The sequence below is a fragment of the Notamacropus eugenii genome, chromosome 2 (assembly GCF_028372415.1).
Source record: "Notamacropus eugenii isolate mMacEug1 chromosome 2, mMacEug1.pri_v2, whole genome shotgun sequence".
NCBI classification, from domain to species: domain Eukaryota; kingdom Metazoa; phylum Chordata; class Mammalia; order Diprotodontia; family Macropodidae; genus Notamacropus; species Notamacropus eugenii.
In genome coordinates, this window is record NC_092873.1 from 19,354,050 (window position 1) to 19,375,720 (window position 21,671).

General features: G+C 50.6%; 1 protein-coding gene across 4 annotated transcripts in view; it reads right to left on the reverse strand.

Annotated features, from left to right (window-relative positions):
* PC (pyruvate carboxylase) overlaps window positions 1–21,671 on the reverse strand; it is a 93,248-nt gene that overhangs the window by 18,679 nt on the left and 52,898 nt on the right. For 3 of the 4 annotated variants that reach the window (XM_072639216.1, XM_072639214.1, XM_072639215.1), the window contains exons 2-9: window positions 7,510–7,633; window positions 7,171–7,355; window positions 6,895–7,060; window positions 6,654–6,799; window positions 6,321–6,438; window positions 5,979–6,130; window positions 5,122–5,240; window positions 4,045–4,207 (exon numbers count right to left, since the gene is read on the reverse strand). In XM_072639216.1, the coding sequence (XP_072495317.1) occupies window positions 4,045–4,207; window positions 5,122–5,240; window positions 5,979–6,130; window positions 6,321–6,438; window positions 6,654–6,799; window positions 6,895–7,060; window positions 7,171–7,355; window positions 7,510–7,633 (1,173 nt within the window). Of the gene's footprint in view, window positions 1–4,044; window positions 4,208–5,121; window positions 5,241–5,978; window positions 6,131–6,320; window positions 6,439–6,653; window positions 6,800–6,894; window positions 7,061–7,170; window positions 7,356–7,509; window positions 7,634–11,819; window positions 11,927–21,671 lie in introns of those variants that run through there. The other variant, XM_072639217.1, reaches the window with a different exon arrangement.

The following is a 21,671-nucleotide window of genomic DNA, read 5'->3' on the forward strand; positions in this document are numbered from 1 at the left end:
CCCCCGCATTGTCTCCTCCTCCTCCCAGAGAAAAGACTGGCACATGGACTGACATGCATGGTGCCCTCCCAGAGGTGTGGAAGAAATACAGACCAACCAAGGCATGCTGCACTGACAGACACAAGCCATGTGTGAAGTGCCTACTGTGTGTCAGAAGGGCAAAGACGATCCCCCCTCCTAGGCAGGAGCCAAAGCCTGTGGTTCCACATGAAGTAGATTCTCTCACTTTCTCAGCATCTGCCCATTTCCCTTTCCAACACCCCCCTCAACATGTACCCCCTTTCCATCTGAAAAGGGGGTAACAGAAGGAAGAGGAGGAGAAGCAGCTAAGGCAGCATGTCTTAGAGAAAATAAGGCTGGGGGAGAGCCAGACTTGAATCCAGTGGGGACTTCCACACAGCAGGACTGGAGGCAGTCAGTCAGTCGATAACCATATGCTGAGCGCCTACTACGTGCCAAGCATTGTGCTAAGTGCTGGGGAAACTAGGTGGGAGAAGGATATAAGCATTTATGAAGCTCCTACTATGTGTCAGGCACTTTACAAACATTCTCTCATCTGATCATCACCACAACCCTGAGAGGCTTTACAGAGGGGGAAACTGAGGCAGGCAGAGGGTATGACTTGCCCCCACAGCTACTAAGGGTCTAAGGCAGGATCTGAGTTCCAGTCTTCCTGAGCACCGCCCGCAACACCGTCTGGCTGCCTAAAGAGCTGACCGCATGTGGCACCATGCCCTGTCTGTGCCACGCCCTCTGCTAGGTGCATCCTCACAACATCCCTGGGAGACAGATGCTGTAATGACGCCCCTTTTACACACACGCTCTGGACAGAGGGAAGGTGCTGCCATCCAGGGGTTCAGAGAAGGCTTGCTGCACAGGGGGCGCTGGCGAGGCCTATGGGACAGAAGTACTTATTAAGCTCTTACGGCATACCAGGCACTGCGCTAAGTACCAGGGCTACAAAGAGAGTAAAAGACTGTGCCTTTGAGGAGCTCACATGCTAATGGGGACACAAATGAGGTAGATTGGGGGTGGTCTGAAGGTAGGCTTGTGGGGGGGGACAGGGACAGGGGCAGGAAGGACCTCCTGCAGAAGCTGAGATCTGAGCAGGGCCTTCTATGAGGCCCTGGGGGGCTGGATCCAAGTATAAAGGAGGAAGAGGGCCATGGGATGAAGGCTTTGAATGCATCCTGAAAGAGACAGGGGCAGGCAGACCCCTCAACAGCTACTGTATTAGTCCAGGTGTGGGGGAGGGGCTGTGTCACAGGAGACAAAGGGGACAAGATTTGGTGACTGCCTGAACACGTGGGGAGAGGGGAAGGCTTTCAGTCTGGGGGAATCAGAGAAATGTCAGGAACAGGGAGGGCCATAGGGGAGAAGATAATGGGTGGTTTTGGACATGCTGAGCCTGAGATGCCATGGACCAGGTGCCTGTGGCTGCTCAGAAGGTAACTGGGAATGCTGTCCTGGAGTGCAGGACAGGAGAGGAGAGGATGGGGAGGGAGGAGAGGAGAGAGAAGAAACAGAGAGAAGGAATGGCAGGAAAGGAACACGGGAGAGCACCCCCTGACCCTCACCACCAGGAGCCATAACAAGGCTGAAGATCCAGTGGACAGGCTCAGGGGTCAGAGATGGAGGGCAGGGATGACTCTCAGTGGTGTCCAAGGCTGCTGAGAGGTCAAGAAGGATGGAGGCCTTGAGAATGGCAAAGGTCATGAGACTGGGCGAGCAACAGGTCACTAGTGATTCTGGAGATGGCCTCTCTTTCCTCTTCTGTGAAATGGGGGCAGTGATGCTTCTCTGAAAGGGCATGACTATGTCAAAAGGGATAAGGCATGTCTAGGGTTTTGCTAAGCTCAGAACGTTCTGTAAATGAGACTTGTGATTTTTACCTACAGAAGGGCCGGCCCCTTAATCTATGGAAGAGGAAACTGAGGCCTGAAAGGCTAGGTGGCTACCTAGCAACACATAGACACAAAGGCTGGGCCAGGCAGTGAGCCCAGGCCCTTGGATTCTGAAGGGACAGCACTTTCCTTTGCATTCTGGTGTCTTCCGAGTAAAGGGATAAAGAAAAACTGACAGATATTCAGAGAACAGAAGAGAAAGAAGCAGAGGGAGAAGAGTCAGAGAAAGAACAAAGAAAAAGGAGGCCAGTGAGACAGGCGGCATCAGTGGGACAACAGCTGGACAAGTATCCAGCAGAGAGACCTGGGGATGGCCTGGCCAAGGCCGAGCAAGGAGCTTTTGGGGCTTGGCAGAGGGGCCTCATAGACCAGTAAGCGAAGAGAAGCCAGACACGGGCCTGATTCAAAGGAACAGAGCAGCCACGGGGACCGAGGTCAAAGGACAGATGGGATGGGACGCCCACAGGTGCCTATGTGAGTGAGGGAGGAGCCCCCAGAGGGAGACACCCAGTGCACCATACGCCATGTTTCAGGGGCAGAGGCCTGTTGTGTTCAATAAAGAGGAACTTAATGAAATATTTAAGGGTAAGCACTCAACTGTGCACAGAAGCTGTCAGCTAAAAATACTTTGTGGTGAACCAGGCGAGAAGGAGGAGGAACAGAAGGAGGAGTGTAGCTGACAGCGGTGGCCAGGCTCCTGGGGCAGAGGTCAGAGCGGGCAGAGCAGGGCTCCCTCCTGGCCCTCCCTCAAGCCCTGGGATCCTGCCTTCTCTCCCCTCTCTCAGACTCCCAGGGGTCCTGCTCTGCAGATCCTCCTTTCCTCCCCGAGGGGCTGGGCCAGACGGGGGAGATGTCAAAGAAAGGATGCTGGCAGATGCTCAGCTGACACAGAATCCGGAGGTATTCTTAGCCACAGTGAGAGACAGAAGGGAGAGGAAGCAGAGGCTGGGACCCATCACTCAGAGAATGGCCAGGGACTCAGAGAGCATAAGAAAAGGCACAGTGAGGGCAGGCCGACTGGCCAGAGGAATGGGCAATTGAGGAAGCCGGGGGTGCCGAGTCCTGGCCTCTGGCTCCCATCAGTGGCATCTGTGTGGCTGGCTGGCTGCAGGGCCGTGCAGTCCCCCAGCCCTCATTTCACCTCCAGCTCCCAGGTATCCGTGCTTTACTGCCTCTTCCACTGCCCCCCCCCCCCCCAATTCAAGTTGAGAACTGAAGCAGGAGCAGGTGAGGGGGCAGGTTTTGGGGGAGCCCCTTCCAGAACAGGGCTGGATGTAGACAGATGACTGTCTGACCACGTAGGCCGCAGTGTGCTCAATGAGCCGAACTCATCGACCTGCCAACCCATCTTCTGTAGGACTTGCTCAACCCAGGCTCAGAGGCCACGAATGAGGGATGGAGCACTCACTCCTCCACGCCCTCAGAGCTGGGGGTGGGTGTGTATGGTGTCTTTGCTTTGTTTTTCATCTTTACTCTCTCTTGTTGTCTACCCTGCACAGAGAACTATCCCTTACAACAAACATTAAAGAGCAAATTCAGGAAACTAACCAACCTGTTCCCTGTCTCTGACAATGTATATCACACTACACACCTGCAAATAAAAAGGAAGAGGTATTTTCTCAGGCCTTCTCATGCCCAGCCCAGTTTGGGCCTTCAGGGTGGTTTTACTTTCTTTCCAAACAAAGACCCCATCACATCTACTGAGCATCATCCGGATTGCATCTGTCCAGTTCTGAGCTGATTTTTTGCTTAGAGCTGGGGTCTGCTTCTAGGAGTTTTGGGGGAGATTGGGTGATGAGCAGAGGTCCCTCTCTCAGGTGTTCATGGCCCAGAGTAGCCTACTTGGGGAAACTTTTCTCATGCCTGAGGTAGGCTCTCTGAGGCCTAGGACCAGGCCTCATTGCTCCTCAGTGGGCTTCTACTGTGACAGTAACCCTGAGGAGGGCAGCCCAAGCAGGACCCTGTTTCCTAGAGACTCCCATGGATCAGAACAGCTGTGCAATAAATAATGATTCCCCTGCTCCATGACGCTGAAAGGCCACCTAGGTCCTAGTTACGGCCCCTCTGACAGTAGGAGAAAAGGAGGCATAGGAAGGGAAAGGATCAGTCAGGGTCAGGCAGCAGGGCCAGCCCTCCTCACCTCGATTCGGCCTGTGTCTGGCTGAAAGCCTCGGGCGGGGTCCTCTGTGGTGACCCGACACTGGATCGCACAACCATTGATTCGAATGTTCTCCTGCCGAAGGCCCATATCTGGCAGACTCCGGCCCTCAGCTACATGGATCTGGGCATGGACAAGGTCTACACTGCAAGAAAGAGCAAGAAAGAACAGAGCAGCAGAGTGAGGACCGGGACCAAGCAAACCCTGCACATGAGCTGAGCTAATCCTCTCACTTTATAGATGAGGAAACTGAGGCCTAGAGACAGGAAGTGGTCAGCCACAGAACCAAAACTGAAGTTGGGGGAGGGGCTCCCTGCCCTGCTGCCCTCACAGCCCAGCGCCTGGCTCCTCAGCCGCCACTGGCACCCACTATCTCCTGCCTCTCACTATGGCAGTGGGAGATATTCAGAGGAGTCTGAATTAGAGAAAGGGGCAGCTGGAGAAATGCCCGGTGAAATACTGAGGTGCTATATGCTGGTGCCCACCCCACCCCTGCTCTGTGTCAGTCTGTGCAGCTGTGCCCAGGCCATTAGGAGGCCTGCAGGAAGCCCTGCACCAAATGGGGACTGGGTGTCAATCAGCCAAGTCCTGAAAAGGACCCCCTCCCACTGAAGGGCAGTGACCTCACCCAGGGGGTCCCCTGGAAAAGAGGCCAAGCTTATTCATTCTGCTGCCCAGAATGGTTTCAGTGAAATAAGGGTGAGGACTCAGGGGATCTGTCTATTGCCTCCTGTGGCCTGAGGGCGTGTGCTAACTTTCCTCTGCATTGGCTCTGCCAGGTAAGTGTCCTGTAAGAAAGGCTGGCTGAGTTGCAGAGGGCCAGGGCTTTGTCCAAAGCTGGCCTTTAGAGGAGGGGGATGGGCTCTTCAGCACTTGAGGCTCCGGGACAGCTCCCTGCCACCTCCCAGGTAGGCTAATTACCTGATATGGGGTACTTTGTTCTCTGGAGCCTGCCTGTTTGGTCTTAGTGGGGCTGCACCCCACCTCCAGGGGTTGCCCGTCTGACCCGTGAGGCACCTTCCCTTGGCATCCACCTTGCTCACCTACCACCAAACTCACTTGGTAATCTCCTCAGTGACCGTGTGCTCCACTTGTAGCCGAGAATTGACCTCAATGAAATAGTGTTTGCCGTATTTGTCTACAAGGAACTCCACTGTGCCTGCATTCTCGTAGCCCACCTGTGGGGGGAAGCTGAGTGAGTAGGGGCCCAGACAGCCTGAGGAGGGAGGAGGTGGGCCAGCCCTTTCATCAGCAAGTCTGGCAGGACATAAGCCTAGTTCCCCACTAAACAAGAGTGGTTCAACAAGAGGGAGAAAGGAAGACTGCCTGGGAACTTGCCCCAGCTCACGGAGGGGGAGGAGGCTTTCGGGAAGGGGCAGAGGGTGACAGCTCTGGAGTCAGAAGAACTGGGATCCAGTGCCCCTCAGACTGCCAGCCTGGGGGCCCACAGCTCACAGGCTCTCAAAGATGACAGGAGGAGCTTGTGAGCCCAAGCCACTGGGCCAGAAGGAGAGCTGCCTGTAGGGGCAGAAAGGAGCACAGGCCTGGGCAGAAAAGGAATTCCAAGAAGGCCCATGTTGGCAGAGAAGATGGGCAGCCTCTGTGAGGAAGGCTCAGCCCTTGGGGCCTTCTTAGAGGAAGCTTACTGCCTTTTTAATGCCAGGGATTAAAGGAGAAGGCAAATCAGGAGCAGTGGGTGGGAGTCATGGGGGTAGAGGGGTAGCTTGAGCAGGGAGGAGAAGGAGAGCAGAGGAGGAAGAGGAGGGAGAGAAAGGCACAGAGGCAGCTGAGGACTCTCTTGGCTCTCTCTGGATCTCCAGATGTCCTTTTCCTCTCACTGTCACCTGGATGCATGGCCCTCCTCCTTCCCTTCACCTCCCCACCCGCCCTGGATTGTCCCTCTGCCCCCAGTGCACCTGCTTGGCTAATTTGACCGAATCGCTAGTCAGGCGGCTCCGGAGCTGGGGATCCAAATGGGTAGCGGGGGCGATCTCCACCACCTTCTGGTGCCTCCGCTGGATGGAACAATCCCGTTCGTAGAGGTGCAGAACGTTCCCGTACTGGTCCCCTGGAGGAGGCAGGGACCCGGGCTCACTCAGCAGAGCTGGTCATCCCCCCAGGAACTCAAGAACTCCCCACGCTCTCATGATGTTCACCCCCTGGCCCAGCCTCCCCGTCTGCTCCCAGGTCCCAAGTGCTGCTGCTCCAGAGCAGGCCTCATGGGGTCAGAGGGCAGTGCCCAGGTAAGGGTCACTCACCCAGAATTTGCACTTCAATGTGACGTGGCTTCTCAATGAATTTTTCCACAAACAGTGTCCCATTCCCAAAGGCAGCCAAGGCCTCAGAATAAGCCCGGTTAAAATTCTCTTCCAGCTCCTGGAGTATGGGAACAAGACAGAGACTAGCCCTCTTGTTCCAAGTCACACAACCCACCCTATGCCCTTCTTCTAGGATTTGCCTATTGGCTCTGCCCTGGGTATTCCATACTTTTGAGGTCAGGGTTGTTGGGGGTCTTGACTGGAAGGGTTCTATTAAGGATAGGTCTTGTTCTGACTCCACCAGTTCTGCCCCAGCCCCCAACTCTTGTTTACCTCAAAGTTGTAGACGACCCTCATGCCACGCCCCCCACCCCCGTAGGCAGCTTTGAAGATAATTGGGAGGCCGTAGCTGTTAGAGAATTCATGAGCCTCGTGCAAGGAGGAGATGGGGTGATCTGTGCCTGGAACTACTGGGACGCCTGTGGAGAAACAGGGGCATGGGATCTCCATGGCAGTGAGGCTAGGAATCCTCCTGCCACCATTCCCTTGGGCTTCACTTCCTGACACTGCGTACCTGCAGCAATGGCGATGGCCCGCGCCTCTACTTTGTCCCCCATCTTGCGAACCACTTCAGGGCTGGGACCGATGAACTTGATTCCTGCATCGTGGCAGGCCTGAGCAAAATCAGAGCGCTCCGACAAGAAGCCATAGCCAGGGTGGATGGCATCAACATCATTCTCCTGTCCAGGAAAAGTGGCCATTGCATGGAGCAGGGGAGCATTTGGCTGAACCTCGAGGGTCCCTTTCTTGAGCTCCCCACAGGACTCCTAGCCCCGCCTGCCCCACTTACCTTGGCCACCTTGATGATGTCTGGGATGTCCAGGTAGGCCTGCACTGGGGCAAGGCCACGCCCAACGAGGTAAGCCTCATCTGCCTTCTGCCGGTGCATCTGCCCTGTGTCCTGCTCGGAGTACACAGCCACCGTGCGGATGCCAAGTTCTGTGCAGGCCCGGAACACTCGAATGGCTATCTCACCTGGGAAAATCAAGAAACAAATATTTGGGTCCTGCTCTGGAACAGGCAAGAGATGTATGTGATCCAGACAGATGCTGTGGAGTTCCTGGGCCAGGCCAGCTGGCTGTGAGAGGGGAAAGCAAGGATGGGAAGAACCAGTGGTTCTTTGCCTCACCTCGGTTGGCCACCATGACTTTCTTGATGGGCTTGTACTCAGAGTAGAGGCTACTGTAGGAGTTAGAGACATGTCGGATACTCAGGAGCCGTAGGCCCCCATGGGCCAAACGGAACCTCCACATCTACGGAGAAAGAAAGAGGGAGAGATAGAGAACCCTGTTAGAGCAGCCATAGTTGGTCTCTTAGGAAGACCTTCTCCAAGGAGACCACTGAGGAAGCCCTCCCTTACACCTCCAGTCTCATGTGAAAGAGCAAACATGACCTCAGGCCTCCTTCCCCAGTGCACTCATGTCTCATGGTCTGACTGGCTGCCAAACCAGAGACTCCCAACTTGGCCCAAGAACTGCCTTTAAGGCAAACCCCAAGCTTGGGCCTTGCTATTCTAGGAACAGGGTGATAAAGCTGAGAGGAGCCAGGCCACAGTCTCCTGCTGCTTCCAGCCTGGGCCCCCTTCCCTTGGTACAGTCAGTGGTGGCAAAATCAGGGTACAGTCAGTGGTAATTGGACCCTGGCATTCAGTCAGGCTGTGACAAGGAATGTCCACCTCAGCGGTGGCACCAAGCAGGCCAGAGGCAACCCAGGCAATAATGGTGGGTAGGGAAGGGCGAACTTTCCAAGGGTTGACTAGTTATCTATTCATAAGCCACTCAGCTCTCATGCGCAGGGGGGAGGGGTATTTGCCTGGATGTCTCCTAAGGAATCTTCTAACTCAAGCAGTATAACCTGGGCTAGGCCCAATAACCTCTCTCAGCCACAGGTCATCATCTGTAAAACTAGGGTGTTGAACTAGCTTAGAATATTAGTAATGACAGCTAGAATTTATAGCACCATAAGGTTTGCCCCAAAAAGCTTTAGAAATATGTTTTATTCTCACCACAATCTTGTGAGGTAAGAGACATTGTTAGCCCCATTTTACAGATAAGGAAACTGAGGCAGAGATGAAATGATTTGCCTGAGGCAGGATTTGAACTCCTGTACTGACCACTGAACTGCCCAGTTGCCTCATGGTCTTTCATTCCCTCTTCCCTCTAAATCTAGTACCTCAAGAACAACCCTGTCTGCCATCTCCTTCCCACATCCTCATAGACCTTCTCGCTGGCAGAGCGGCCCTCCTCACCAAGGGATGCTTCCTCTGGCCTTGAGCCTCCTCATGAGCCATGCCTGAGCAGCCTGTGGACCCTTTTCTCAGGAAAATGTTTTTAAATGCATAAAATGCATAGCATGACAAAGGAAACCAATTACACACAGTTCTCCCTTTACTGGTCTGCCTCGGGAAAGGAGGGAGGGAGGAGACCCCACACCAGGCAAGCTGAGGAAGACCTGGGGAGGCAGGGCTAGACTCGTGGGGAGCTGGCCTGAACCAAGAACAAGAACCCAAGGTGGGCAGATCCATGGGGGTGGCTGGAGGTGCAAAGCTCCTGATCAGGTAGCAGCTGTGACCTCTCTCTCCATGTCCATGTCCATGTCCCTTCTTCTGCTTTTCCCTGGGGAGTTTTGAGGTTGGGTTTTTTCGGTGGGGGGTTGAGGAGGAAAGACTGAAGGCCTGCCCTTCTTTCCCTGGGGAGGCCAACAACTCCGCAGAGGGAGGGAGCTGGGTGATGAGGAAATCAGATTCCAAGCCTCTGTCCATGCCACTCACAGCCCTGCTGTGCCTTTTATGGTCCCATCACATTGGGGAAGGAATGTTCTAGAGAGCAAATGGTCCCTTGCCTGGCAGAGGAGCACATGCTCACTTGTTTTCAGCCATGTTTGGACCCTTTGTGACCCTACTTGGGGTTTTCTTGGCAAAGAGCCTAGACTGTTTTGCCATTTCCTTCTCCAACTCATTTTACAGATAAGGAAACTGAGCAAACAGGTGAAGTAACTTGCTCAGGGTCACACAGCTAGGAAGTATCTGAGGCCACATTTGAATTCAGGTCTTCCTGACTCCAGGCTCGGTACTCCATCCACTGCTGAGCCTCCTAGCTGCCTCTAGAGGGGGAGGAGAATTGTCCTGGGTGTCCCTTCTTTACACAGAGCACAAGAAGGGAGCCAGAGACCAGTGACCCCAGAAGCACTTGGTCTACCTAGGCTGCTTTCCTGGAAGTCTCAGGAGCAGGTTCCACGGGCTCCTTTGAGCCTTGGATGCAGGCTGTGGCTCCTTGTGGGGGAGGCTGGCTGCCAGGAAAGCCAGGAAGGCTGAGCAGATCAATAGCTGGACTTCATTTCTCTGCCAGATGCTCCTCCTCTCCTTCTTTCCCCTCCCTCTCCACTTCTCTCCCAAATGGGGCAAAGGGCACCAGGAGGTGGGGTCAGTGGAAGCTTTCAGGGCCCAGGGTTGATAGGGGAAAGATGCTTCCATTAGCTCTGGGCAGAAATCAAGTGGGGGAAGTGCACAGATGCTGCGGAGCCCTGCCTTCTTGGGTTCATTAGAGATTTAAACCAGAGCACATTTGTTTGTGGTAATAAGGACACTCACCACACTGCCCAGGTTCTAATCCCACCACTGACTAGCTTGGTCATCTTGGCCAAGTCCCTGGTAATAAACAGCCCAAGGCTAGGCTGCCCTGCCTAGATGCAGCTGTTGCCAGGATCCCAAGAGAAGCTCTTCATTTGAAACAGCAATAACATTACTGCTGCCTTTCCTAAAGGACTACGCACCTGTGTGATGGGTTTTCTTTTTCCTACTTTCTGGGGACTTCAGAACAGAAAGGAAAATTCAGTTTTTAAAATAAAGCCCAAATGACTGCAGCAGACTCCTGAGGGACCCCCTGAATTCCCCCCACAAGCATCCCCCCAAGCACCCTCCTGGGCCCACTCAAGTAGTTTCTCCAGCGGGGACCCCCCACATGCCCCCTCAAGTGACCTCTCAGGCCCCCAAAATGGCCTCCTGAGTAGGGCCCCCAGTTGCCCTCCCATTGGGCCCCCCAGTGTACCCCCTCAAGTGGCCTCCCCAGCGGGCCCCCCCCCAGCTTGACCTCCCCACAAGCGGCCCCCTGAGCAGCCTTCAGCCTGGCCTGATCTTTTCTAAAGGGTAACTTTGGGCACATGGAGCAGAAACACACTGGCAGTTGAGAACCCTGGCTTTGCCCTGACCATGCCCACAACCAAGTCTAGACCTCCTCCACTGAAAGAAGCAATTGGACATGAGAGAACCTCCTCTGCTCACTAAGCATCTATCTGGAGCTCCCTCAGACCCTGCTGTGTTCTGCCCAGGCTCTCTGGCTCTGGCCTCCAGCTGCCTTTCCCCAGAGAGAGAGCCCCTATTCTGGCCTCCACACTCAGTCCCAGGCTCCTCCAGGACAGCTGCACCCTTGGTATGGAAAGGAGCTTTCCTACGCCCCTCCAACACCACCACCTTTATTGGTACTTTATTTCAATGGCATCTTCCCTGCCCCCTGGGAAACTCATGGAAAGCAGAGAGAGTGTCAGTCACCTTTCCATCCCCCTAGCAGCATGGGCCTTCACCACAGGAATGGGGGCGCGGGAAATGTTTGCTAAATGAATGAATGGCTGAGAGGTCAGAAATCAGAGTAGGCCGAGGCCCTGACCAGGATCAGATGCTAGGACAGACGGTCAGCCCCTGAATGGAAGCGGCCAAGACAGGAACAGAACCAGGCTGCGCCCCCCCACCTCCCCTGGAACCAAGGCAGCCAGTCACAAAGTGAGGGGCAGAGCAAAGGGCAGCGTCACAGAGCTTAGCTGGATCAAGGATTGCTTGGGGCCAGGCAGGGACAAAGGTGCTCCCTACAGGCAGAAGCTTGGGTACCAAGAGGCTCTCTGCTAGCCTCCATCAATACCATTAGGACTGACAGTGAACGGATCCACCCTGACCCACCATACACACTCCACAAATCCTGGGCAGGCTCACCAAGCTGGAGTTAAGAGGGTCCCTGGTGATCACTGCCCTCCTAACTCATCCTCACCCACCCCATACACATACACTTGTATGCTGATTGAATGTGCATGCACACACACACATAGCACATGCACACACACAGCACATGCACATACACAGCACATGCATACAATCAGCAGAGCTACCACATTCGATGCAGGAGCTTGCTCTCCCTGAGCTTTGTACCTTCCATGTTTAGTAATATTATCCAGAGAAGGTGCTGGAAGCCCTGGGGGAGATTAAAGGCCCAATCCCAGCCTAGAAGATGGCAGACCTAATGAATAAAGCATCAGATGAGTCCACTCCCCCAGGCCCCTGGTAGCAACACACACACACACACACACACACACACACACACACAACACCTACAAGAAATCCTACACCTACAACACCTATCCCACCAGCAGGGACCAGTTTCACAATGTACTCACCCTGCCAAGGGCCAGGTAGTCAGGCAAGACAGTGGAGCTGCCTCTGTCTGGAAGGGAGGCTGGGGGCTAGGGGCACACTGGAGTTGGCCCACCAGGAACTCTTGATCTGCCTGAGGTCACTGGCCCCAGGGTTCAAAGTCTGATAGACAACTCAAAGGCTGGGTCATGGCCAAGAGTAAAATCAGGAGGATGGGGCCTGCTGGAGCACTTCCTGTCCTCCTCCCTCAGCCTGGGGCATCTGGAGCTCCCAGCTGGGGCCAAAGCCTGGGGAGGAGGACAACAATTGGTGGGTGGCAGGCCCAGATGGGGCCAAAGGCAGACCAAGAAGGCAACTAAGAGAGCCTGTGAAGTGTCCACTGAGAACAGCCTGTGCCAATGGAGAAAACCCAAAGAAGATTCCAGTGGATGGGCTGCAGAAGGGATGGAAAACAGCTGATCTGTTAGGATACTGGCAGAAGCTGGGAGAAGATAAGCAGGCAGTTCTAGTATCCATGATCCCTGCCCCATAGAGTCCAGCTCCCACCTAAAATCAGTCCCTACTCCCTCAAGTCAGAAGCCAAGTCAGGGCTCTCCAGCCCAATCCTCAGCCTGCTGGCCAGACCACCAGCGTTTGCCTCCTTCTTCCAGCCAGGAGCTGAGGCTCCATGGGAAACCTTTAGGGAGAGCTGCCTGTGGGACTGCCTGAAAGCTCTCCTTCACCTAGAATTTCCAGGAAGCAAGCCTAAACATCTCAGCCTTGGTCCTTTCTGTCCACTTCCAGGAAAAGCAGAGTCAGGCAGCTTCCCTGAAGGCCCCAAGAGTTAAGAATGAGTCTGATGGTCATAGTCTAAGGAAGAAGAAAGGTACTGGGAGCAAAGGGAACTGAATTCTGTAGGACCTTGGAGAAGTCACAAACTCTGTTCCAAAATGTCCTCATCTGTAAAATGGAGCTATTGTCTCCATTTGCCTCACCAGGAGGTTTTCACCTGTTTGATCAAGCGCCTCTTTGTCAGTCTGGGGAAACTGAGGCAGTCCTTCTCCAGGACCCCAGATGGTGCCCTCGAATCAGAAAGACTTCAGTTGGAATCTTGCCTTGGACCCTTCAAGGCCATCCTCGTGCACCTGTCAGGACCATCTGTAAAATGAGGATCATAATGGTGCTCCTCCCAGGGTCATGTCTAGAATGTGCTCAAGTAACGCTAGCTGATACAATTTTTATTCAGAGTAGTGTCAAATGTATAAGATACTTAGAGTTACCAAGGAAACTGATTACATTAGAGTTATCAAAATACTTTTTTTTAATTCATAGATCCCAGGTGAAGAACCCCTGCCAGCCTCTGTCTAACTGAGGCCTCTCCCGCCTGCCAGGCCTGAACATTGCTACACCTTCCCAACAAACTCCATAGCAGTCTATCCTCGACACGGCTGTCAAACGCATCTTCTTAAAACAGTTCTTGCCAAAATAAACACACAAACAGATAAAGGCAGATCTAAATAAATGGAGAAATACTAATTGCTCAAGGGTAGATCAAGCTACTATCAAATATGACAATACTACCTAAAGACATTTACTTATTCAGTGCCATAGCAATCAACTCTCAAATGATGACTTTACAGAACTAGAAAAAATAATAACAAAATTGATCTGGAGGAACAGGGGACCTCACAGCGCCAGATTTCAAACTATACTACAAAGCCATAGTCATCAAAACAATTTGGGTAAGAAATAGAGAGGCTGATCAGTGGAACAGATTAGGTACACAATATACAGTAACAACTGAGATCACCAACCTAAAGACTGCCCAAGGGGCAAGAACTCACTATGTGGCAAAAACTACTGGGAAAACTGGAAAGGAGTCTGGCAAAAACTAGGTACAGGCCAACAGCTCAGACCACAGAACAAATGGGCACATGATTTAGGCATGAAGGGTGGTGTCAAAAGCAAATTAAAAGAGCACAGAGGAAACTGCTCATCATGCCTAGAGTCAGAGGACGAGTTCAGGACCCAAAAGAGGGAGGTGGGCTCACGAAGAGTTATTATGTTTTTGAACAGCAATTTGGAACTATGCCCAAAGGGCTGTGCATGCCCTTTGATCCAGCAACACCACTACAAGGTCTGGATCCCAAAGAGATCAGAAAAGAGGAAGAGGACTCACATGTACAAAAATACTTATAACAGTTCTTTTTGTGGTGGCCATGAATTGGAAATTGAGGGGATGCCCATCCACTGGGGAATGACTGAATGAGCCAGTGCATATGATTGTGATATGAGAAAGGATGAGCAGGAGGACTTCAGAAAAACCTGGAAAGACTTCCATGAACTGATGCTGAGTGAGGTGAGCAGAACCAAGAGAACACTGTACACAGTAACAGACACATTGAATAGACTTAGTTCTTCTCAGCAACACAAGGATCGAAGACAACTCCAAAAGACTCATGATGGAAAATGCTGTCCACATCCAGAGAAAGAACTATGGGGTCTGAATGCAAATGAAATCAGACTATTTTCTCTTTTTTTTCCTTTCTTACAGTTTTCCCCTTTTGTTCTGATTCTTCTTTCATAACATGACTAATGTGGAAATACGTTTAATATGATTGTACATGTATAAATTTTATCAGATTGCGTGCCATCTTGGGGAGGGGAGAGAGGAAGAAAAACACCTGAAACTCAAAATCTTGTAAAAGTGAATGCTGAAAACTATCTTTGCATATAATTGGGAAAAAGTGAAATACTATTAAGTGGAGAAAAAAACCAAAAAAAAAAAAAAGTTTTTGCTCAAACAAAACCAATTCAGCTAAAATGAGAAGAGCTACAGGTAAATCGGAGACAATCTTTACAGCAAGTTTCTCTGATAAAAGGGTCCTTTCTCAGATACACAGGACACTGAAATTTATGAGTCCTCTCTCAATTGATGAATGGTTAGAAGACAAAGGGAGCTTTCAGAGGAAGAAATTCAAGCTATCGATAGCCATATTTTTAAAAAGCTCTAAATAATTAATAATTAAAGAAATGATCATTCAAACAACTCTGAAGTGCCACCTCAGGTGGTACTGCACCATCAGCCTGGTACAACCATCAGCCTGGCTAAGCTGACAAAACAAATAACAACGCTAGAGGGGCTGTGGGAAAACATGCACTGCTGGTGAAGCTGTAAAGTAATCTGGAACTTTGCCCCCAAATTGTGCAACCCAGCGATACCACTACAAGGTCTATGACCCAAAGAGATCAAAGAAAAAGGAAAAAAAAACTATACGGTCAAAAATATTTATAGTAGCTTGTTTTGTATTTGCAAAGAATTGGAAAATGAGACAGTGCCCTTCAACTGGCAGATGACTGAACAAGTACGTGAGAGCAACGAAATGCTATTGTACTGTAAGAAATGAAGGGGATGCTTGGGAAGACTTGTATGTACGGACACAAAGTGAAAATGTTGGGTTTCATTTTTAGAACCATGTTGTAAGTAGCTCCAGGGGCTCTAGATTTAAATCTAATGTTGCACTCGTCTTTTCAGCATCTTCTCCCTTCTGTACGTTCTGCTGTTATAATGTCTGGTCACTGGATTCAGATGGCTCTGGAGGAGAAGTGAGGCTGGTGACCTCCACAGCCCCCCCTCACTCAAGACAAAGTCAAGTGCAAGTCACATCATCATTCCTCTGATGGCAATGAAGGATGAACACAATAATGTAAAAGGCCTTCCACAATGAATAGATCATTTTTATCCCTGGGTTTTCTATAAACAGTTTACAAGACATGATTTGGTTAAAAACAATTTGTCACAGAAATACTGTTTGTAAATTAAACTGCACAAGAATCCAAAATAATAATTAACAAAGGAAATGTCATTTATACAATAACAATTTTGGAAGACTTAGAAACTCTGATTAACTCAAGGACCAACCACAATTCCAGGGGACACCTGATGAAACATTCTGCTGCCCACCTCCAGATACAGAACTGACAGATTCAGAGTACAGACTGGTGCAGATGGGGTCTTTGGACAAGGTGGATGCGGGGATTTCTTTTGTTTGACTCTATATACATGTTTAAAATGGGTTTTAGATTTTTCCTTGCTTTCTGAAGATAGGGAGACTAGGGGGAAAAGAGGGGATAGAAGGAAAGGAGATAATACAGACCTGAAAAGAAAATTGAATTAAAGAAAAAAACCAGTTCTGATCACGTCATTTCCCTTCTCAAAGACCTTTAAGGGACTTCCAGTCAAAATGGTACCAAACCAGAGACAAGCTACCCAGCTCTCACCCACCCACTCCCTGGGGCTCATAGATCAAATAATGATCACAAATTATACTGAGAAACCAGAGTAAAGAATTCTTATATCCACAAGAGGTCAGTCAAAATTCTAAGAAAACAATAGGAAAAGGAAGAACTAACAAGGTGTAGGGCAGCCTCCAAACTGGACCAGAGACAGTTCAGGGACATGTGGAGCTGAGAAGCAGAAGAAGCAGAAGGTTTTCCCAGGAAAGCCCCAAGGTGATCAGAAAGCCCCAGGACTTAGGGCTTGGGAACCCTGTTCAGACAGGAGATTCTGAGGTCCCTAATCCTCTGCCCTGAGAGGGCCCTGAAGATCCAGTGCTCTGAACCCTAGAGTGGAGTGAGAGGGCCTAACCTCAGGAAATGGAGGGTCACCGTGAAGGGTGCTGGGGAAGATCCAGCCAAAAGCACAATAAGACCCTTGGTCTTGGCCCTACCTCAAAGTCCCAATTTAAGGATTAAAGCTATAAAGCAAACAGAACATCAACTAGTATTAAAAATTATTCTAGATGTAGAGATCCCTCAAAAGAAGATACAAGTAATGCAGTAACTGCAGAGACTCAAAGTAAGAAAACCAATGATTTTCCATAAGAACAACATGAATACCTAGAAGAGATGAAGCAGGAAGTAAATTTGTGAAATCAAAGTTCTAGAGCTCCTTTTGATGTCCTGGGCTCAAACCTCTGGACCACTTCTCAGAAAAAAATGGTTTTCAATACATAAAAGAAATACATAGGATTACAAAGAAAATCAAGTGTATTGAAATATAATTATCAAAACATTTAAAATAAACAAAAACCAACAAGCTCACACATTCCAGATATCTGTAAGAAACCCTGTCCTAGATGAAATAATTGGAATGAGAATCAATAGATCTGAAGAGAAAGTGGTAAACCTGACTCAAGAAAAGGACACCCTTAAAACTGACCAAACAGAAATCAACAACTCACCAAGACAGGAAGTCTAACGAAATCATAAAACTGAAAAAACAGAAAAAAAAAATCTAAGCTAGCCCATATCAAAAATAATCAACCTAGAAAGGAGATCAAGGAGAGATCATTTAAGAATCATTCAACTCCCTGAAAACTGTGATTTTTAAAAAGCCTGAATATTGTATTTCAGGAATCTTAAAATGAAAAGTGCCCAGATCTGTTAGAACCAGAGGGCAAAAAAAAAAAAAAAGAGGGTAAAAGGAGTATACTTGTGTGCAAAGGTGGAAGAAAGGGATGAAATTTGATCTTTCTGACAATTAGGGTGTATGAGAAAAAAACAGAAACATGGAGGAAGGGATGGCAGAGTAGGCGTCGGCTGAAGCTTGCTCATCTTTCATGGACAAGGAAAGATTATAGTTTGCTATAGAAATATACCAAAATAAACAAGAAAACACTCAGAAACAGGGAGGAGGTGGTTAAGAGGGAAGAGAATATTGGGTGGGCAGTCAGTCAGTCTAATCCATTTATTAAGCACCTACCAGATTAACAGAAGAAAAAAAAGAGCTAGAATCTAAGTGGGGGAAGGGAGGGCTTAGATGACCCTGTGGACATTAAGAGAACAGTCAAACCAACTGTAGCATATAAATATAGCAGAATATTATCACACTGTAAGAAATGATGAAAGATACCATCTCAGGGAATCCTGGGTGGCATGAATTGATGCACAGAGGCCTAGAAGACCTGAAACCAAGGACAAAGAACTCCAGAAGGCTCCCGAACTCTGACTGATGCAGTGCCCAGCTGGGTCAGAGGACCGCTGGAGGGGGTGGACACACAGCGTCTGGCCAAACCACTGCTCCATGTGTTTGGCTCAACTACACTTATTTGTTTCAAGGATTTTTCTTTTTCTTTCTTTCTTTTTCTTTCTTTCCCTCTCTTTTGCTCTCTTTCTTTTTGTTTTCTTTTGAACGTTTTCAAATGCAAAGAAAGGTGTTCAGGAGGAAGCACAGAGAAGCAGGACAGTTTTGAAAGTAACCCATTGATTTATAGATAGACTTTTTAGAAAAGCAAAGATCTCATTTCCTATTCATTCACTTCCCACAGCCTCCCCACAGAGGCCCATCCAACGCCCTCCTTGGCCCCATCCCTCCTCTCCTCAGCCTCTGGGAGCCCCTCACTGCCACCTTGCTGTCTAATACTAGCTCAGGTACCACACAGCTATGGTCCCTTCTCCCCTTGATGGGCTCTTTCCTTCCCTTTTGAAATTTCTCTGTATTTCCTCATCTGGAAGCTGTGTTCTCCCAGGAGAGCATAAGCTACTCAAGGCAGGTTGGACTGAGCCCAGCTCCAAGGATTGCAGCAATCAAACGTGATAAAGGGTGGAAAGGACTCTTGTATAAAGGAGCTACTATATGACTGATTCCTGTTAGAGGGGAAAGGAACCACTGGGAGCCCTTCTTAAACCTCTCAAGGGGGGCTGGTTAAAGCCATCCCCAAAGAATCCTGCACGCCTGAGGAGAGGCAGAGAGAGGGAAAGCCCTTCTCTGCAGACTCCCCAGTCTGACTAGGCTGACTCTGGGCAGCTGCTGGGAGAATGAGGAGGGGATATCATTTGTAAAATGTTTTCACAGACACTATCTCACAAGAGCCATAGGAAAAAGAAAGATGCTAGTGTTCCATTTTAGAGATGACCTGAGGTCCAAGGCATAGGAATTTGCCCAAGGTCATACAGAGAGCTAGCGGCAGGGCAGGACCAGACTCTTCATCTGTCTTTCCACCATTCCTGGGGGAGACCCATGTCTTCCTGGCACTAAACCGAATCTGGACAACATAAGGAAACAAGACCTCAGGAATTCAGGGAGCTGCTGCATTTCGTGATTCCCCTAGAGGTCAGGCTGAGCTGTATTTTTCATCAGACCAAACAAAGGAGCAAACTCCCTGCCTGAGTTTCTCATGTTATGCATAAAGTCCTTTTATGATAGGCAGCTCAGAAGCAAGGTCCATTCCCCTAGTGCTCCAGAGCAGAAATCTTTAAACAGGACACAATTACCCCCTAACCCAGTACAGGTAACCTTCTGTCCATGATGCCCACGCTTCCACATCATTTCTAAGCCAGAGTGGATTAGTTTGGGTGGGGTGCCTGGGCCAAACTCTGGAGGTGGCAAATTCTTGAATTTGGCTGGATCCCTGAGAGGGTTCCCAAGCTGAGAACCTGCGAGCATCCTGCCAAAGACCCAGTCACCAAGCTGTGGCTGCTATCATCATGGAAGGATATTTCTTCTGCTTCGCTCTCCTCTGGGATAAGAAGTCATGCTCACAGCTTGAGGTAGAGCTCAGCACCAATCTCTACTTATGTGTCCTGCGGGACAAGCCACATTTCCCTGCTGGGGCCAGGGAGACAGCGAGGCACTTCTGTAAAAGGAGAAAAGAGGCAACCAGCAGCCTCAAATACTTCCTTCCTCCTGACTTTGTCCTCTAGAGAGCTAATGGTCTAAAGTTCATGGAGAGATCCTTCCTGCCTCTTCTCAGAAGGGCTAAAACAAGGCTGCATTGACTCAGGAGCAAGGAGTGACTGCCATGTCTGTTCTTTGCTCAACCTGGCTCCCACCCAATGGGACTTCATGGACAAGAAGCTGGACCTCCTTCCTCTTCCTCCTCCCACGGGAAGTATGATGATGACCATGCTGAGAAGGGGTTTGGGTTTGGACAGATCTGGCTTTGGAGAGTTCCAGATCTGACAAAAAATGTTGTTCTGGAGCTCAGCAGCAGCAGCCCCACAGTCTGAGCGGCCCCAGAGACTCCCTTCCCTGCACTGCCCCTCAATAAACTACACCCACTGCACTTCTGCCTATAGCTGGCCTGAATCCCACCTGGTTCTGTGGGCCTGGTCAAGCCCAGACCCACTCTCAGGACTGAGCCTTGGTACAGACCAGCATTCACAAGGCGCTTAAATCAAGATGGCTCCAGGGGTTCACCCACCAAGATTTGTGCTTTTTGCTTTCCATCATAAGTGGCTCCCAGCCTTGCAGGACCACAGTCCTAGAAGCTGGAAGGGATTTCAAAGGTCACTTTGCCAACCCCTTGGAGGCTTGCCCAGGGTCATGGCTTACTTTCAAACTGGGGGGGGGAGGGGGTGCTCTCAGCTGCATCACTTGGCCCTCCTCCTTAGAAGGGGGGCTGCTGCCAGAAACTGAAGATCCAAGTCCAGCATTGGAGGTGGTCAGACAGGAAGTGGAGCTCTGAAAGCCCAGATCTTCAGGCCAGGACACCCAAAAGTGTTAGGGAACTGAAGAGGGGTAGGTCTGTGGGGAGCCTGGCTCTCAGGACATCCAGGCAGCCTTAGAGATCACTGGCAAATGACAAATGGAAAGAGACAGGTTTTTGGAAGGGACTCCAAGTTTAACTGAGGCAAGTCCTCTGGGCAGAGGGAAGCACATCACAAGTCTAACCTAAGAGCCATCCCACGCCTCAAGAGTAGGAGACAGGGTACAAGGGTAGGAAAGGAAGATACTCCGTCTTCCTTGGGAGGGCGACTGAGATGCTCACAAGGTATAACCGAGAGTGGGGTAAGTAGAGAGGGAACACGAGGGGCCCAGCGCAGGAGAGGATACAGCAGAGACACAGACACAGGGAGAGGAAAGCAGCCAAAAAAGGGGGTAAAGGGGTCAGCCCTAAATTCCAGTGGATGTGAACCCCTGGACTGGCTCTAGCTCAGGGCTCCCCAAAACAACCAGCAAATGCTGGCCTCCTCTGGGCCTTCCACAATAGGGTAGCACACGTGCGCATGTACACACACATTCCATCCCTTCATCTCCCCCTTTAGACTGGTATGTCTCCCAGAATTCAGCATGGCATCTGGTACATAGTAGGCCTTTCATAATTGCTGGTTGACTGATCACTGCCTGTGCTACCAAGAGTCAACAGTGAGTACCAGCCCCCTGGCTGTGGTCCCAGGGATTAATGACTGGCTGTCATTCCAGGGAGTATGGGAACAGAGGGATAGGGGCTGGAGATGAGCAGATCAGGAGTCACCTCGTCCTGGGCCAGAGGAAAAGAAAGCGTGGACCCCAGTCTCAGCCCCTGGCTACGGATTTCAGGGCCAATATTGCCACCTAGTGCGCACAAGAAGCAATGGTGGCTCCCTCGGCAGCAGCAGCCCCTCATCCCTTCTCTAAGGACAAGAAGGAAGTCACCTGCCTGGGCATTTGTAGCAGAAAAAGACTAAATTCCCCTCTCATTGTACAGAGGGGGAAACTGAGACCTAGAGAGGGGTCATTATTTGCCAGTGACCTCCTTCCCCAGCAGCTCTCTTAGTGAAACATCAAACTTCTGCTTGTCTCTAGGGGCTCTAAGCTCCGCCACTCCAGGCCAAACAATTCCAGAGGGTGGCCAGCTGGCAGCCCCCCTCCCCTCTAAGCCTTCTTTTCTCTAGGCTCCATCTCCTTCAACCAGTCTTCCTATCTGGCCTGGCCTCAGGGCCTGGACCATCCTGAAGGCAGCAGTAGTCAAAGACTGGCAGTCTGAGCCTTGGAGATGGTGACACAGACATCAGGAAGCGTGTCAAATGTCCCAGGTATCACGGGCACCGGACCTGCTTGCCTTCTCAGTGAGGAGGAGAGGGAGGAAGAGAATTTGGAACTCAAAATAGAAATGTAAAAGGCAGCTCAGAAG